Consider the following 12,448-nt stretch of genomic DNA (forward strand, 5'->3'; position numbering starts at 1 on the left):
TAATCATAAAAACAGCAATTATGTGCTGGAAAATTCAAAAAAAAAAAAAAAATCTTAGTATCAGCTTTTATTTAAAAAATTAAGATATCTATCCTACATTAGCAATTTTATTGATGTTTCAACATTTACCATATGCTATTTATTAACAATGAGCAATCAATTTTGAATTAATCGAGTGATAGATTTCCTGAGTAATGGAAAAAAAATCACTAGAAGATATTGATCAAACAAAGTATTATTTGTCTAGCCTTTTTACTGTTATAAAATTTATTTAAAATTAGATTATATAATTTTTAAAGTAATTTTGAATAAAAATTGTATTACCTTAATAACTTTTTTTAATTAGGAGCTCATCTCAATAACAATAATATTACTGGAATTATATCAAGAAAATATTGAAAGAAGTGAAATAAGACTAAAAAGGGAGATTTGTATTTATTATTGCTAAATCATTCGAATTTTTTGTCATTATATTGTTTTGTAGCATTCTGTTTATTAAACGCATCACTTATTTCTATTTTGTTCATTTTGCAGATTTCTTTTTTGTCTAATATATTGTTAAAACTTAAAATTTAATATTATAAACTTATGGAGTGACAACTTTTTCATTTTGTGCTTTAAAACTTTTTCAGAACTGTTAATGTCTATTTAATTTTAATAGTACAAAAAATTACAAATTTGGAAATAGATTATTTTTCTATTTTATTAAAGGGAAGAGATGTTTATTATAGTTAAATATAAAAGCTCAAGAACAACAATATTTATTAATAAATTTGGTAAACCATTAAACCATCAAAGTATATGTTTCCACTGATGACCCTCAAAAAGAAAAGAAAAACTGGTAATAAAAAAAAAGACTCAGGCACAGACGTATAACATCTTTCCGCATGAGTCAGTCAGAATTATAAGAAAGCTGTAAGAAAAGAAACACACAATTTTAAAAATTTTCACAAAGAGTAACTAACACTAGGAGTAAAAGAAACATGTTTATAACATTACTAGTATACTTATCACAGATTTATCTAAACATAAATGGATTCTTTAAGTTTATTTTAAGCTTTAAGGAATTAAACGTTGTTTTACATGCATAGTCTTTGATTTGTTTCATAGACAAAACAAGTTCGAATTTTTATACTCCATACACCCCCCATTTCATGTAATAAATATTCAAAAGCTCAGAGTTTCTACTTTTTAATATAAACACTACACTAAATAGATTTAAATTTATTGTGTAGTAAAATTGCAGCTCTAGCAGCTTTCTTTATGAGTACCATGCCATAGTACAGGTAATGAGAATCCAAGTATTCCAACTCATTTTAACCAGCATCAGATCAAACGGGAAATGAAGTCAACACAAACTTCAGTGTTAATTTACATTGGTTTTCCCCAACTAGTATGTGTACTAGTTGGGGACTACACATACTTGAACACTAAATAATTCAACCTTTGTGTTACGACAAAATTTTTTCGAATGCAAAGGGTTCAAATGAAAAATTGGGAGAATAATATAAGGGATGAATCATATTTCAAATTTATGGTAAAGTAGAGTCTCACAAACTCAGCATTGAAGCATTTATTTCAGCACCCCTCCCCCCCCCCCCTCCCCATAAAAAAGGGAAAACAAAAAATTGCTCAGAGTTTTCCCAGTTACAGTTTCTGAAAGCTTCAAAGGATGAGCTTTTGATTGTTTGATAGTTTGCTGTGGCCACATTACAAAAAACTCTTGTTTATTGGGTTTTAAGTACCAGTTTGGCTTTAAAGTACCAGTAAATAAATTTATGTTACAACCTTGTCAAATTATTATTTTCATATTCAGGCTCTTATCAAAATAACTCAAAAGGTTTTCATCTGTCATACGTTGAGATTGTGAGACAATTATACCGTATGAAATATTAATCAAAAATAAACACTTCATTAAAACTTGATAAATAGTAAGAGCTTAACTAATGCAATCCTGAAATAGTAATACTATGTATTTGAATGAAATTACTAAATACAAATACACCAAATGCAAATCACATATGTGATTGAAATTACACAATACAAAAATATATAACATTCAATCAGTCAAAAATAAACAAATAAAGTAAATCAAATCTGAATATCAAATCATAAATTGCTGACGATTTTACGCACAGATGAAGTACTGTCAAGATATGATGAATGAAATTGTCTTTTAAATGAATTAAGATACAATAATTGCATTTAACTCTCAACTAGGCATACAAAGGCAAACCATAAAAAAATTGATTTATTAAAACTAACAAAAATGATGTTGGCCCAATGTCTCAAATTTATTGTCTTTAGTATGCTCATTGTATCTTTGCAAGATTGACAATCATGCTAGGAGGTTATGTCAGGCGCTCCCATGCAGTAGCAGATACAGAAAACCATTTTAGGTGGGGAGGGCATGGGCAAGAATATGCAAAAATTTAAGATATTTCCCCCTGTGTTTTAACAGGATATTTTCTCTATGGAGACCAATTTCAATACAGATTTGAGATATTAAAATTTGACATTTGCAATGACTTATTCAAAGCCCCCAATCGCCCCCCTCCTCATCGGCGCCCATGGGGGGGGGGGTCATGCTGAAGAATGACCCCCTCCAAAATTTCTGAAACCACTTGGGGAGTCAATAAAAAACCCCAAATTGGCCAGGAATAAGGCACCTAATTGGATATAAACGTTGCAAATTCTAGACACAGTGAAACAAACTACTAGTTCAGATAATTACTTTCGAAAATAATTAATGAATTGAAAAGATAAGGTATTTGTTTACCTTTTATACATAAAGTGTTTGAACACAATGTGGACGGATACTGTTGTCGATAGTTTGGGGGGGGGGGGTGATGACCCCCCTGACCCTCCCTTTGTATCCACCACTGTTCCCACAAGAGAGAGCAGTCACACTGTCACAGAAACTCTTAAAGGGGGTATTTTTAAGTTTCTAACAAGGAGACCTTACGGCTTCGGAAATTCAGATCGGGATGAAATTCAGTAGATTAGTAATAACCCTTGAGAGTATTCATACGGTAAAGTAATAAAATGCACTAGCCAGAACATTATGGGAAAACAGCCCCTAAAGTTTTACACGCAGCTTATATATACTAGTAGAGATTTCTCGCCAGCAGCAGCTCGGTGGCTATGTGGTCAGCGTACTGGATTCCCGTGCAATCCCTCATGTGTTCGATACCTCTTGAAGATTTATTTTATATAAACTTATAAAGCGACTGTTATAGCTAATTGAAATTTCAATTGAAGAAAATACTTTATTTTTAAATATGTAATGTGTTTTTAATAGAGAAAATAGAGATAAATTCATTTGATTATAAATTATAACTTGAATTACTAAGGCAACAAAACTAGAGTAGGACTTGTTAATTTATGTATAAAATTTAACAATCTAGTTTTTTATTTATCAAATATAAATTTATACACATACACCAGAATGATAATTACCATAAAAACATGGAAAACAAAAACTTTTGATATTTTGCACTATGTATAAAGGAAGTTTGTTTACAGGAGCAACCTTTGTTTAAAAGATTCGTAAGAAAACATACTTCATTAATATTCACGAATATTTCTCTTTTGTCCAAAAGTTTGGAAGCTACCAGGTATACCAAATGATTTTATTAAAAATTGGCGATGAGAGATGATGATGTATTTTCATGCAGTCTTCACGGTTATTTATTTTTCTTAGAATAACTAACTAAAACTGTAACTTACATATAAACTAAAACCCTAAATACTATCATGCAAAGAGAGTATGCCCAGTTGAGAATTTGGATAATTTTTTATTAAAGTGAAATAATAGAATCCAAAGTAAAATTAAAAAAAGAAAATAAATACTTACAAGATGCACTTCTTTTTTTGTACTTAAGGTGCTTTTTTCTTCGAAAGTTCTTTGAGGCCATTTCATCTCGACATTTATTGGACTTGTTTCCATGGCTACCATTCTGATCAAAATGAGAGTTGACATGTCGTTGCAAAGCTGCCTGAGTAGGAAAACGTTGACTACAATTGTCCACAATGCACTTGAAAGGCTTGTTACCACCATGGCACAAGATGTGACGCTCCAGCCAGCTCAAGGAACACGACGTTCGATTGTATACCTAAATGTTTGAAAAAAAGTCACTGTATAATGCAAGTATAAACTTCAAAATCTTATGTTTACGAGGTGATAAAATAAATATTTCCTTTAAAAACAAAATCTGTATTGGAAAAGCTGCATGACACACAATTATTTGAAGCTTGAGAATTATTAGTTTGAATTTAAAAAGAGTTTGAAATAAAATAAAAACATCAAGGGGATTGTGAGTTCATGAGAAAATACCTGAAAGTTTTAAAGAGAAAGTTCATGATAATATACATACATACGTCTATATCTGGTTTAACCTGCAGGACCTCCTTTTTTGCAACTGTTAGTCTTAGATGCATACTTCCAGTTGCAAAAATGTTCAAAATCAGATGCAAGGTTAAGATATTGAAAGTTTGAAGCAAAAATAAAAATGAGTCAAAAAATACATAATTTGACTTTTATCCGGGCCATGGGTCTTCTAACTTATTTTTAGGGAAATATTCTCAATTGAAAAATATTACTAACACAAAAAACTTGACATTGGTGAGACCAAAACTCAAGGAGGTATTCAAGTTCAAAGTTTTAAGGGACCATACAGAAGATGAGACTGGAACTTATCGCCCTTTCAGAAGAATGGCAGGTAGTCAGATAAAAAAAAAGTATTTGTAATCTTCATTGCTATTTAAAAATAAATGAAAATGTTGGGCCATGATATGCAAAAACACACAACAAAACCTCGAACGTCGATTATTTAAAAAACCACTCCATGAACCCATATTAGTTTAACATTGGTAGAGAAATTACGAGTAGATGGCAGCTTCTTCAGTGAAGGTATTGTATATATCTTTGAGTGTTAATGAGTTATAAAGCTACTTTCGAGTTCGTATAACACTAATTATCCTCAAAAAAAATTTTTAAGGTGAAAGCAAAGGTTTTACAAGAAAATTTCCCTCAAAGGAGATTACAAAATTGTCTGTCTAAAATGTTCTTTAAGTAATGATAATCTCAAATCTCCGTACATATTCTGATTTTACATATTTTTACTTATACAAAAGTGAAACGTCAGGTATGAACTAAAAACTTAAAACAACTGAAACGAAAATAAAATCCTACCAACATTTCAATATTTTGACATTTAAAAAGTTAAAAAGCACAGAATTTCGTTTTGAACTTTTAAATTTAATGAAAATAAAAAAAAATTTTGATTGATTGACCATTAATAAAATATAGCAAACATAAATTTTGCGGAAAATCCGATTCCCATAGCGGATGAATACAGATCGCGATTTTTAAAATGAAGACGTTAAAAGTATAATAAAACGGCATATAAAAGAAATATTTGATTAAAATTATTTAAAGATTGCATTTTAAAGCTCTATGATAAAAATATTATCTATAACTATCGACGTAACTGAGGCAAAAATAAAATTAAGTCATCGATTTAAAATCCAACCCTTTGACACTCATAAAGAGTAACAGAATTTCGCTTGAAAAATTTTCATTTTTCTTTTAAATGAAATTAAAAAAAAAAACATATTTGCCTCCTGACAAAGCGTAGTAAGCATCAAAAATGAGTAAAATTCGATTCGCATATCGAACGTAAAGAGATGCGCCACTCTCTTGAAACTATTGGCGTCAAAACTTAATCGGCACCAGTTCTCCCTTTAGTCCACACTGGTATAACAATTTTGTTATAAATTCCAGCATTCCTTCTTGAAATGGAACAGTCAGAGTAAACAAAAAAAAAAAGTACCTCCCTTGAAACTTTTCACCGAAGCCGAAAACAAATCAGTACCAGTCTCGATCGAGGTGTACTGGTATTCTATGTGTTTTTCTTTTTGGAATTCTTGCATTATTTCTTAAAACACAGTAGTCAAGATGTTTGAAAAAAAAAAACAATCGATTGCGCCAACCCTCTTGGAGCGGTTGGCTCCCAAAATTAATCAGCACGTGCTTCCATTGCGGTCAAGCCGTGTAACATTTTTTTTTTTTTTTTTTGCATCGATTTATTATTTCTAATGTAATACTCACGATTAAGGGGGGAAATATTGATTGCCCCCCTTCCCGCATGAAGTGAGAAAGCGCCAAAAGTTAATTAGATCCACTCTAAATCCCAGATCGATTATGTAGTACCGAATTCCGTTCAAATTCGTACATTATTTATATATATATATATATTTTTTTTTTTTGTAAAAAACTTCACGCACACAGAGTTTTGCAAAAAACGTTCTGTGTTCAGCATCCCCTTGTCAAAATTCGAAAACATGAAGTTTTCACGAATTCAATACTTTCTTCCGTAGATGCACGAAAAAAAAAACTTTTTCTTTGTTTTTTGTTTTTGACGTTCTTAGCCAGCAAAGAAAGTTTGGTGTGAATGTTAATTGTTATATTTAGCGAACCGTTGTTGTCTAGTTCTCTAACGCACAGTACATACAGGCCCGTCATTTATGGGGGTCAGGGGAGGGGGACAATTGGCCTCCCAGCATTGAAAAATGAATGTTTTTACACGTAAGTGGGCGTGGATTTTGCTGTTTTCGAATAAAATTTGCATTGCTTGCCCAAGAAAAAATCGAAATGACGGGTCTGAGTACATATTGGGGAATCCTAGTGTCCCACTTTTTCCAGGAAATTCCGGAAGCACATCCATCTCGAGATTTCCAGGAAATGCATCAGAATTTGAAAAATGCTAAAAAATATTTATTTCAAAGTGATACCAATAGTAACAACACAATATAATATATAACTTCCGAAGTTTCTACTCTTTTAGTTACAAAATGCAAATATTAGGTATTCCTTTTTTTAAAGTATAATTAAAGAATATATAATCAACCTATTTATCGTTCTACCTAGTTCTTATCTATGTTACGAACAAATTGGTCAGCAAAAAAAAAAAAAGCTTTTTCAGTTTCAGCTGACGTTGCAGGAATAGTTTTCGAAGCCTTATTCAATTTTGTTGTAGACGTATTTGTTAATCACTACGCAAAAATATTGATCATAAGTTAAAAAGGGAAATTGTTGTCTGCAAAGAGAACATTTATTAAGCCGATGATCATTGGGGAACCGATTTGGCAGGGCGAATAAGGGACATAAAAGGAAAGCGGACAGTCAAGTTGACATTTTCAGCAGAAATTCTTCAGATCTCTGAAAATCTTCTGCAAGTATCTTCAAATTAGAAGAAAACCTTAAGTTCCCACCAGTTCTGTCATTTTAAATTTTTTCAGGAAGGGGGCAAGCAATGCAAATTTTATTGGAAAACAGCCAGTGTTAGAAATCAGTAAAACTTCCTACTGGTTCTTCGGACCAGTCAAAATGAATATGTACTGGTCCTCAAACAACATCACTGGTTCGCTTAAAATTAAACACTATAATATGTTTGTACCAAAGATTATTTACACTTTATTATGATTACTTTTATTAAGTTATTTTAAATCTAACTGTTTCATTTTTAGCTCGTTGATTAAACATAAAAAAATTGTTAAGTTGTCAACCAACGGTTTGACTAATAAATAGCTAAACATTGGCTAGGCAAATGCTTTTGAATTTTTTCTAGCACAGAGTGTGATAAAAAATAGATAGCGGTTGGTGGTCCCAGGGACCATCAATTACTTTTTTATGGTGGTCCGAGGCAGGTTTCACTAGTTTGGGACCAGTGGACCACCAGTAATTTCTCACGCTGACAGCCATACAGACATGGGCGGATTTATGAGAGGCAGAGGGGGGCAATGCCCCCCTCCCAGTTTTGGGAGCACTTCATATAGTAACAACACAGCTTCCAAAATCTTAAAACAAACAATAGTTTTTTGAGTTGTTTCGAAGTGAAAATTAAATGAAGAGCGAATGTCCTTTTCTGATGGGAGAAAAGAAAAAGAACACCGTACATTAAATACAAATAGTAAAGCTGTCCCTGGGGCGCTGAAAATGTGTCTTAAGTGACTATTTTGGACTGAAATCCATTAGGATCAAGTATATAAATGAAAATTTAGGCCAGCCGAACCCTAAGATTATCGACGATTATTTTAACAAATTAGAAGCTAAGACAATTGACCCCTTCCCCCTCCCTACACACACTTTAGGCTAACAGAACAATCTACTCGTTTCGATTTTTTTTTTTTTTTAGAATGTTTATTTCCAATTTGCGTGATTTCAAAAGCAAAAAATACTTGGGTTGTTGTGTATTATCGTAATTTGCAATACATTATGTATTAAAAAAAATCGTCTTTTTTTCTCCCGAGATTCCCCCCCCCCCAATCCAATTACTTCTTATAAGACTTCAAAATGCAGAATTTTATATATATTTTACAAAATTTCCTCCAAGTGAACCTTCGGACCCCCTAAAAATGGAAGTATTCTAATATATTCCACTTAAAAGATTCCCTGCGCCACTCTCGACTCTCTTGATGGGCGATTCTCGAAAAAAATGTCCCTTGCGTAACGCTAAGTTTTTAATTTTATTCAAGTAACTATTAATTAAATATGGGATTAACTGTTATGCTTTGATAGTATATTAAAGCATGTATTATTTCCCAACAGCATTACTTTTTAAATGCTTTGGTTAGCTGGAAAAAATAAAAAACTTAGCGTTACGCACGGGATTTTTTCGAGAATCGCCCTGATACCTTTCCCTCTTATAAAGTTAAATCAAAAAAGGACAGCATACAACACATTGATAAAGTGACACACGAAAAAGCAAACTATCGCTTATAAATCACAGGCGAAAAAAAAAAAAAAAAAAAAAGAGGGGTACCTAAAAATGGTCTTTTTCTCCACCGACAGAAACATCGTCTGGATTACTAAAAGGGACCTCATACCTGAAATAGCTAAGGGCCCCTGTTTAATCTAAATCCAGCCCTGATTTCAACAATTATTGCTGTAACCCCTCCCCAATCTGTTTAAACAATTTTTTCACCCAAGGAGGGGGGGGGGGGGTACGCATTTTAGTCGCTTTTTCACTAAAATAATAGCCGTTTATACAATTAATTGCAAAATAGTCATTTTTGCCCATGTTTTGGCTAAAATAGTCGTCTTTGCTTCAAAATAGTAGCTGAGTAAAGCGTGTAAAAATTGTCTTTTATTTTTCGCAGAAACTCGCTTTCGTAGCTTTTTAAAAACTTTTAGACAACATATTTCGGTTACGGGGAGATGAGGGAATAATTATGCTCTTAAAACATGGTTTCTCTTTCGCGTTTGCTACTTATAGTTCTTTTCTTTTTTTTTTTCATTATTACACTATCATATCCATACATTACACTATCATATATGATCCTGGTTTATATCAAAGATGCTTCATATATTCTTCATATTTTGCATTTAGCTGCTTCCGTTCCACGATAATAAAAACAATTACTTCTCGAAATGAAGTCTCATTTCACTAAATAATTTTTCCAAGGTCAATTTTTAACGGCTTTTAGTCAGCTACAGTTGAATTCAAACTTTAAACTCCAGAGTGTCTTGGTAAAACACTCTGGCACTTAGGCAAACCATCTCATTACAGCTATGCTAAGCCATGCATAAATAACTAATACATACTCGTGAGTCGTGAAACAGCGTGGCTTAACCTTTAGTTATCCGATACCCGAAGGAAGGGGCGGACTGGGTCCCGAAAAAGGGGGGGGGGGGCTAACCTTGACTCTCAAAGGTCGCCCAAGTTCGAGGGCAAAAAAAAGAAAAAAAACGGCTCACGGGTCCGAAGACAAAAATAATGGAAAAAATAAAAATCGAAGGCGCACAGGTTCGAGGGCGAAAAAAAAAAAAAAAAAAAAAAACGGAAGGCGTGTACAGGTGGGAAAGCGCACCGGCCTGCGAATCACTCTCCCAAGGGTTGATAGTTGACTCAAATAGAATTTTCTGAAGACAGTGTGAAATTTTCGGAAACTTTGAGGAAGCTCGACTGCTGTACTTTTGAAATAGAGGGCCTAAAATTTATAGTTCCGGGGCTGCCCTCATCTAACATTTTCACCTATATACATATACAACATTCTCCACTAAATGAATAATGAGAAGTGAAATAAGAAATTTTCCTTTCGCAATAGCGATAATAAACCTTAAAAAGCTGTAATATAACAAGCATAACAATTCCCAAGAATCCTTACTCGATTAAGAACACCAGTCCTTAAAAGCATCATAAGAAAGAGTTCTACTCCTAAATAACGTAAAAAATCTCTAAATCTCATTTAACAAAAGCGATAATTGTCCTTAAAAATAAGGACATAAGTCTATAAAAATTCCATAAAATAGAGAGCACAGTTCTCAAATAACATCGATATTCTCTAAAACCGAGTTTCCCAAACCGTGGTCTGCGGACCCCCGGGGTCCGCGAGTCCATGCCACGGAGTCCGCGGTGCTATCCAGCTAAAAGTTAAATATACATAATTGAGATTGAAGGACGAGTAACGATATTTTATTTCAAACGGAAAGCAAATTTTGAGAAATAAAGTTCTTGCTTAAGTACATGCAAGACGCACCCCCTCCCCCCGAAACACTCGGGAGTAAACACACTACACAATAATTCTGTGTACATGACGAAGTTCATATTGTTACAAAACTATATTAAGTAAAATGCAAAGATTTGGGGCATATTTTTACAGCTGGGATATTATACTTCAAACAAAACGTTTTATTCCTAATTGAATTTCAAATAGAATTTTATTTTCATGATAACTCAAATTAATATAAGAAATGAAAAGGATCATGTAAGCTCGTGTAAGAAATGAAAACCAGACAAGAGCTCTGAGAAATATACAGAACAATGAATAAATAAATTTAAAGGAAAAAAAAAGCGTAAAAATATATTGCATGGAGGGGAAGGGGGGGGGGGGTCCGTGAAGTTCCTAATTTTTCCGGAGGGAGTCCGCGGAAGTCTGCAGTTTGGGAACCTCTGCTCTAAAATGATAATAATAAATCTCGGCAACAGTACCAATCAAAATAAAATACTAGCGGTCGAATCGAACGTATAAGACAAAAGTACGATGCTTACACGTAATTTTGAAATGCGCAAAAAAAGCAGACGATAAATGAGTATGACAAAAATTGATTTTTTTCGGATTCTTTTGATCGTTAGTTATTTTGTATGAGACCTCTCAAAGTAAGTATACGGCCAAAAAGTAACATTTCGGAAGCTACGGAAATTCCCTTTTCTCAGCTTCTATAGGAGCTAGAGTATCATTTGAAAGGTCTTAGGCTTTCACAAGATATGTCACTTCGCAAGGTTATGTGACTTTAATATTTCAAGGTCATGCAAATCATTATTTGACTTTGAGTGTTTAAAAAAGTAGATTTCTGAAAATACTGAAAAACACACATTTTTTGTTTACCAATGTGGTCTACACGTGGCAAAAGCTTCGGAATGGGACAGCAATGAGATCATACTGAAAATGAATTATGAACCTCCATACATCGAAGTAGCAAATTGCCAGAAAAAATTCGATATATAGAAATTTTGATATATGGAAACGATCTTATTTTATCATAAAAATATACTAAAATATCAAAATTAAAGCTAATTTTCGTGTATGAAACCCTATTTCTTATTTATACGAGCATGGGATTAAATGAAAATTAATAATTAAAAAATGAACATAAATTACATTTGCGCGTTCATACATCTTCATGATTCGGCAATTCAACTTAATCCGCAACATCAGGGGATTTTCGTTTTGACAATGTAATCGAGAGAAAAGTAAAAAATCAATCTACTTAACTTGAATAATTTTTACTGAAGCTAAAAAGACTAGGAATGATAATCAACAGACAAAAGGGATAATAGTACAGTAAAAATAGGGGTCGGACCCAAACATCAAAAAAAAAAAAAAAAAGCTAAACCTGGTGCAAATTGTTTATTACCCTCCCAATAAGAACAGGTAAAAAGTCCCACCCCATTGTGCGTCGGGTTTTGGAATGGGGGGCATTTAAAAATTGCTGTTTTGGGTATTTTTCCAGAATTTTTAGAGTAAATTTAAAGTGAGAATATTATGTTATATTAAATTTAAATGCATGAAATTAAAGGTGTTTGACCCCCCAAAAGGGATGACATAACCCACCAATGCTACAGAGTCCCCCTATCCCCGTAAAACGAAGCAGCACCCCCGAACCCCCCACCATACATTTCATACGAAACATTATTTTATGCTAAGTTAAAGTTAGAAATCAAGTGTGTCCATCCTCCAAGAGCGATGGTGCACCTCCTCTCAAAGATACAGCACACCCCCCTCCGCCGAATAAAATAAATACTCATCCCCCTCCCTTTTATTTCAAGTAGAAGTATTATTTCATGCAAATCTAAAATGCATTAAATCAGTTCTGCCCACCCCATAAGAACAGTAGCTCACCTCCCAAAATGAAATTATATACTAAAATATTATCCCCCCCCCC

The 12,448-nt window shown here is 33.0% G+C and overlaps 1 protein-coding gene across 1 annotated transcript in view; it reads right to left on the reverse strand.

Moving 5' to 3' along the window:
- The window catches only part of LOC129230538 (zinc finger protein aebp2-like), a 49,078-nt gene that overhangs the window by 20,877 nt on the left and 15,753 nt on the right, over nt 1–12,448 (reverse strand). The window contains exon 3 of the mRNA XM_054864942.1: nt 3,857–4,115. Within this exon, the coding sequence (XP_054720917.1) occupies nt 3,857–4,115 (259 nt within the window). The remainder of the gene's footprint in view (nt 1–3,856; nt 4,116–12,448) is intronic.

Source organism: Uloborus diversus, chromosome 9 (genome assembly GCF_026930045.1).
Source record: "Uloborus diversus isolate 005 chromosome 9, Udiv.v.3.1, whole genome shotgun sequence".
Taxonomy (NCBI): Eukaryota; Metazoa; Arthropoda; class Arachnida; order Araneae; family Uloboridae; genus Uloborus; species Uloborus diversus.